At 45.4% G+C, this 6,227-nt stretch overlaps 2 protein-coding genes across 2 annotated transcripts; one reads left to right on the forward strand and one right to left on the reverse strand.

Moving 5' to 3' along the window:
• Positions 1 to 428: 428 nt before the first annotated feature.
• Positions 429 to 2,164, forward strand: LOC119432517 (putative nuclease HARBI1). The gene is made up of 2 exons (XM_037699683.1): positions 429 to 1,022; positions 1,973 to 2,164. The coding sequence occupies exons 1-2, from the start codon at positions 429 to 431 to the stop codon at positions 2,162 to 2,164; spliced, it is 786 nt and encodes a 261-aa protein (XP_037555611.1).
• Positions 2,165 to 3,006: 842 nt separating this feature from the next.
• On the reverse strand, positions 3,007 to 5,197 carry LOC119432518 (myb/SANT-like DNA-binding domain-containing protein 3). The gene is made up of 3 exons (XM_037699684.2): positions 4,809 to 5,197; positions 4,567 to 4,752; positions 3,007 to 3,495 (listed from the first exon to the last, which is right to left on the reverse strand). The coding sequence occupies exons 1-3, from the start codon at positions 5,074 to 5,076 to the stop codon at positions 3,038 to 3,040; spliced, it is 912 nt and encodes a 303-aa protein (XP_037555612.1). The 5' UTR covers positions 5,077 to 5,197; the 3' UTR covers positions 3,007 to 3,037.
• Between the last annotated feature and the right edge of the window lie 1,030 nt (positions 5,198 to 6,227).

Raw genomic sequence — 6,227 nt, forward strand, 5'->3', positions numbered from 1 at the left:
GTGTAAGCTTGGTCTTTGTAAGCTGGCTTTCCCACGTTGTGTGTTGCACTGAAGGCTACTCATAAAGAAAAATGTGATGCCAAGGGAGCCCGATAACACTATCGCGTTCCACCCTTAGGCCCGTATTCTGCAACGCTCCTTACCTCACTGAGGTGACCTCAACTGCTTGAGGACGCCTTATAACATATTCTGGAACGCTCCTTACTAAGGTGCCCTCACATGAGGCCTTCCTTGGAGCTCCCTTAAGTTAAGGTAGCGTTGGCGCTACCTTGGTTCCGCCTTGCCTCACTCCTTGCACTAAAAGGGCGCTTCTCTGCAGCACTTTGTAAGTTCTCTCATTTACCGACAGATGGCACTAGAAGCACCGCGGCAATTACGCGGCTTCGGTGCCGCGGCCTACGCGCCGCCGCTGCCAGTTGAAAAAAAAAATGGCGGTGTGTGGCTCGTTCACTGCCAGCAATGTCGATAATTTTGTGGAATTTGCGCTACGAGCTACTGATTTCGTGTACGGTGAGGTGTACCGCTATCCTTCACCTGCAACGAGAAACCTGAGAGATCGGTTGAACCCGTTGGAACTATACAACGATGAAGAATTTCGGTCACGATATCGCTTCTCCAAGCAGTCTGTTGTGCTGATACTGAACGAGCTGCGGCTCAACAAAACTGACGACAAAAGAGGAGAGCCTCTTCCGCCTGTGTTGAATCTCCTCATCACACTCCGATTTTACGCAACCGGCGCGATGCAGACTGTTGTTGGGGACCTCGTAAACGTGTCGCAGCCATCTGTGAGCAGGAGCATCTGGGAGGTGACGCAAGCAATATGCGCGAGACTGTTCCGCAAGTACGTGCGCATGCCGACAAGTGGAGAAGTCAAGTCTGTGAAGACAAGATTTTTTAATATCGCTGGCTTTCCGGGTGTAACTGGCTGCATCGACTGCACGCACGTACAAATTATCAGTCCCGGAGGAGACACTGCAGAAGTGTACAGGAACCGAAAAGGCGTGTTCTCAATAAATGTGCAGGTAAGTTGTGGGCATTTGATTTATTGTTTTCAAGAAATACCTCGTTGATTGACGCCTGCGCACTTCTGCGCGTTAGTGACATGTCGAGGTAGCTAAAATACCATTGCACGATGAGTAGCTGTGCGTATCGTGTATGTCACAAGTTTATTTGAACGATATAATACGTTTTTCTGGGTAAGTTGATCCAAACAACAAGGAACACTGCAGACGGGCGCGCCAGCGCCCGTCTGCAGTGTTTCTTGTTGTTTTGTTGTACTATGTATTAATTTCCTCTCGTGTATTATTCGTGTCATTTTAACGTGTATCGTGTTATAGCTGAAGTAATTTATGTCACTGAGCATGAGAAGGAAATTTAATACAATTGGGCTGGAGTGCATACGGTAGACACTGCCAAATCCCGACTGGGAGCTTACCACTGTCGTTGAAAAGAAAAGTGTACAATCATTGCATTCTACCGGTGCTAACATATGGGGCAGTAACTTGGAGGTTAACCGCACAAAGATCGATGGAAAGAAAAGTATTAGGCCTAACGTTAAGAGACAGGAAGAGAGTGGTGTGGATCAGAGAGCAAAAGGGGATAACCGATATTCTGACATTAGGAGAAGAAAATGGAGCTGGGCAGGCCATGTAATGCACAAGATGGATAACCGGTGGACCATTAGAGTTACATAATGGATAACAAGAGAAGGTAAGCACACTCGAGGACGGCAAAAAACTAGGTGGGGTGATGAAGTTGGGAAATTTGTCGGCATAAATTGAAATCAGCTAGCGCAAGACAGGGGTAATTGAATATCACAGGGAGAGGCCTTCGTTCTGCAGTGGACATAAACATAGGGTGATGATGATGAATGTATGTCACAAACGTTTTCTTCATTCTGTGTTGAAGTGTTATTGTGGGCAGAGGTACGCAGTATTTCTAAAATTACATTTAATTTTTTTTGCGGTTCCAGGCTGTGACCGGACCCGAGCTCCAGTTCTTTGATGTTGTTGCAGGTTGGCCTGGGTCTGTTCATGACAGCCGAATTTTTGAAAACAGTCATGTGATGGCATCATACGAGCAGAGAAGTGTGTCTGGGATGCTTCTGGGAGACCAGGGATACGCCTGTTCGCCGTACCTCATGCCACCCCTGAAAAACCCCTAGACAGCTGCAGAAAAAAGGCAGGATGCCGATTTAATTTCATCACTTCTACTGATTCTGTGCAGTTTGGCAGTGTACATGTATCTTATGGTGAGTGTCATAGAGAACATGCACCACTTGAATTAAAGGATATACAGTTAAAAAAGTGCTTTGTGCATGAAACAGTGCAGCTGGAAAGTGTGCCCTTTGTTACATGTTGCTCAAAAGCTGCCACGCACGTTATGGAGTGCCATAACGCACTACTTAACATACAGTTTTGATGGGAATGTACGACAGCTGTTTGTATAGAGCAAGTTCGAATAATTAAGCTCATCTGTGGTCTAACAGGCCGACAGATTTATCTAAACTAATTCTGCTGTAACTTTGTGTACTTTTGTGCAGATACAACAAGAGCCAAATCAAAACGAGGAACTCAATAGAGAGAGCATTTGGAGTTTGGAAGAGGCGGTTTGGCTGCCTGAAGACAAAGCTGCAAACAAAAAAGGAGAGGACATGTGCAATAATAACAGCATGTGCATCACTTCACAATGTGGCGTCTAAATTGCGTGATTTGTGGTTGAATGGCGATGAAGAAGAAGAAGCAAGTGAACCAGGGCCTGCACCAGCTGACACTCCTCGTGGCAACCAGCTGCGAAGGCGGCTCATTGAGAGACGCTTTTCGAGCACTGCAGCTCACCAGAATGGGGAGATAGACTGAACAAACCACATAACATTATAACATGATGACACCACTAGTGTGCTATTGGTATGCATGTATGCACATGTAAACATTCGTCGTTTTATGTAATGTGTATGTCCTGTTTCCTATCTGTAATTGTTGAGTAATGGCTCAAATGGAACATTACACGAAATACTGTAACAACTTGTTTATTTAAGCTAGTTTGCCTCATCACCGGCCAGCTGCTTGGCAAGAACTTCCGCTTTCATTGAGGAGACCTTCAGTTTAGCCCTCAGAAGCCGCAGTTGCATCCTGTGCAAATAACTTCTTTTCTTCTCCTCGTCGGCATATTGCTGTCTTTTCCATCCATGTTCCTCTTCCATCATTCTCATTCTGGCTTTGTGCTCTGTGGCTCTTTGGCATCTTTCATCCTGCAACACTTGCAGCCGGGAGTCCAGTTCAGTGGATAGCGTCTGCTGCAAAAGCGCACGCCGGCTAACCACTGTTTCTTGCGACGACGCTGACTGGGTTGCAGTGCACTGAGTCGGCTGAGAGGCTTGCTGTGTGGCTTGCACAGGCTCAGATGAGCCCTCAGTAGGGTCTGCTGGTAACGGTGATCTTGCATTTGCAGAATCCATGTACGCATAGTCAGTGCTGCTTAATTCCAGGGTACGATCTGCAAAAATAAAAATGCATTTGTTGAAAATACAAAGACAATTATCTATGCTGCTGTGTAGTGTTCTGTCACACTGTGAAATAAAAATTGACTGAATACCAGTGCCCGCTGTTTGTGCTTTAATTGGCAATCTCAAGTGCTTACAGTTGAAGCTAAATATCGTACTCAAATAAACTAAGCGGTAGGCCACGGAGAATGTGGTAGTGTCTTATTTCATGGTCCTTATACACAAGAAAATAGAGGACCCTGCACATTTCCTCTTGCACTTGGCTCTCATTGTGGTTTGTATATTACTCGTGCATTCAAGAGCCCAGAAAAACTGACGTGCACAAAGCTACACAATAAAGAAACATGGATACGTTTGGATTAAGAGTATTATTATGGCACTATGGCTTTTTTGTTAACATCAAAATTACATTTTTATACAGCCACATCTATCTACATGTAGATATGGTGCGCCGTGTTTGAGGCAGTGCCTAAGAAAGATGAAATTTCAGTAAGTGGTGAGTGATCTTACTGTTCGCATGCATAACACTGCTTGGTATCGGTTTCACAGCATAATAAAACATGCACATACTGGCCACACAAATAACCAAGGAATGAAAGAACTGCATATTTGTGCGTGTATTTTTTTTTGCATTCTGAAGGTGCTACCAACTATATATATAGCTCAGCGTAGCTGTATGCATGATAATGCTAACATCACAATGGATAAGCAGTGTCATGCAAACAAACGTGACACAGTGCTTCTGCCCTCACTCTGCTTGCCCCCCCCCCCCCCCCATGTCTTTTTTCTTTTTTTTTTCTCAACACCGTGAAGACAACAGATCCCACACACTGTGGGAATCAGTGAAAGCGAGGCTTTACCATTTGCATGAAATAACTGGTCGTTGAATAAGTAGAAGTTAAACAGCATTGAATGCACGCTTCGGCGGCATTACGTGCAGGTGCGTTGTAGCTGTCTCGACACACCGTATACACCGGTGAGCTATGCACAACGATTTATCAAACCTAGCATTGTCACAGAAACACACACTGTAATATTGCGTGTAGAGGCCGGTCGTCACTGACCGTCGTCACTGTCCTCCGCGTTGCTCTGGGTCATTCTGGCGATTTTATCGGCCACGCGATCGCCCGGTTGCGTTGATGGTGGTCGGTCGCTATCGTAGGGGTTGTTGACCCGTTCCGATAGATGGGGAACTGCAGCCTCGATCTGCAATAGCCGATCATCCATCGGTTCCGGCGGCGGCCCACCACCTGCGATAGACACCGGCTCGAACACAAGTACAAACTCAAGTATAGTACAATCTTACCTGTAGCCATGGCATCCCTTATTTGCTTTGCTTTTTCTTTTTTCCATCGCTGCTTCATGTTGTCCCATAGCTTCCGTAGTTGGGCGACAGTGCGCGGCCGCACATTTTCAGCGCTGTTGAACTCGGCAGTCAAAGCTTCCCATGCCTTCAACTTTCTCGTCAGCGACACGGTATCGGATTTCTTGTTCTCGATTGAACACTTGTACTTTCGTACAAGCTCTGTTACGAGGTCCTTTTCGTCGTCGCAGTAAAACAGCTTCCCGGGCATGTTTCTGGCGTACGCGGCTATCAAAACTTGTCAGAACAATGACGCGTTGGTCAGAAGCGTGGTCAGAAGCAGTGAGAAGAGTGGTTAGCGTGGTCAGAAATGGTCAAAAGGTTGTCGCCAATGTTGCTAGACCAACATTTTTGCCTGCCGCAAAGGCAGAAAGTTAAATAAAGCAGAACAATATGTGCACCTGCCTAGCAAAATAGCAGTGCGCACGTCAACATTTATCGGTGTGCATAACAAAATATTACACATATGCTTGATTCTAGCTTGAAAGCGAACGTTTATTTAATATTTCACATCTACCCTCGAACCAAGACTCGTGAAATACGCACGTTACCTCACTGAGGCGGCCCTTTCCAAAGGAACGTTGAAGGAAGCTTTTAGAATACACTGTAGCCCTGAAGGAGCTCCTTGAGGTAAGGAGGCATGAAGGGCTCCTCACGTAAGGTAAGGAAATGGTCTAAGTTGAGGAGCGTTTCAGAATACGGGCCTTAGTTATTCCTTAAATTACGAAGGGTCCCGTGAAACCAAGGTTTTGACACACTGTGATGGAAATATAGCTTGGGTATGTAAATACGTATTAGTTCTAGGATTTTGTCTCTGTATAAGCACCATTTTTTTCAGTTTCTTTGCACAACATAGTAATTTCCCTGCCGCATGCTATGCAATAATATTTAAAAGGAGGAGGAATGCACTGGTAGGAATGAAAAAAATTACATGTTCCAGCGCGTACAAAAAATGAAAAGCAGACCTGTGCTCTCCTTTGTCTGTCATCGATTTGTCCCTGCGCCTCTTTATATTTTTTTACGCATTGGAACACGTCTTTGGCAGTAAAATTGGCCCCGCATGTTCACTGTAGCTTCTTCTACAGATTGGCAACCTTTGCTTACTAGGTTAAAAAAGTGTTTGAGGCCTCCTTTAAAGAGGTTAAGTTCTTTAAAGGAGCCCTAAAAATGCACAGCTGTGTTCCTCGTAATCGAGCAAAATTCGTTAGCTCTTTTTAGAAACCATGTCGTCCATATAGCTGCGGCATCCCGTACGATCATGACCACCCAATGTTTTATGTCCTATATTAGCACTTGTAAATATCCGTAAAACCGGCTATCCGGTTCAATCGGAGAGAAGTGAATCTGTCCTCGAATACCGCG

The sequence above is a fragment of the Dermacentor silvarum genome, chromosome 11 (assembly GCF_013339745.2).
Source record: "Dermacentor silvarum isolate Dsil-2018 chromosome 11, BIME_Dsil_1.4, whole genome shotgun sequence".
Lineage (NCBI taxonomy): Eukaryota > Metazoa > Arthropoda > Arachnida > Ixodida > Ixodidae > Dermacentor > Dermacentor silvarum.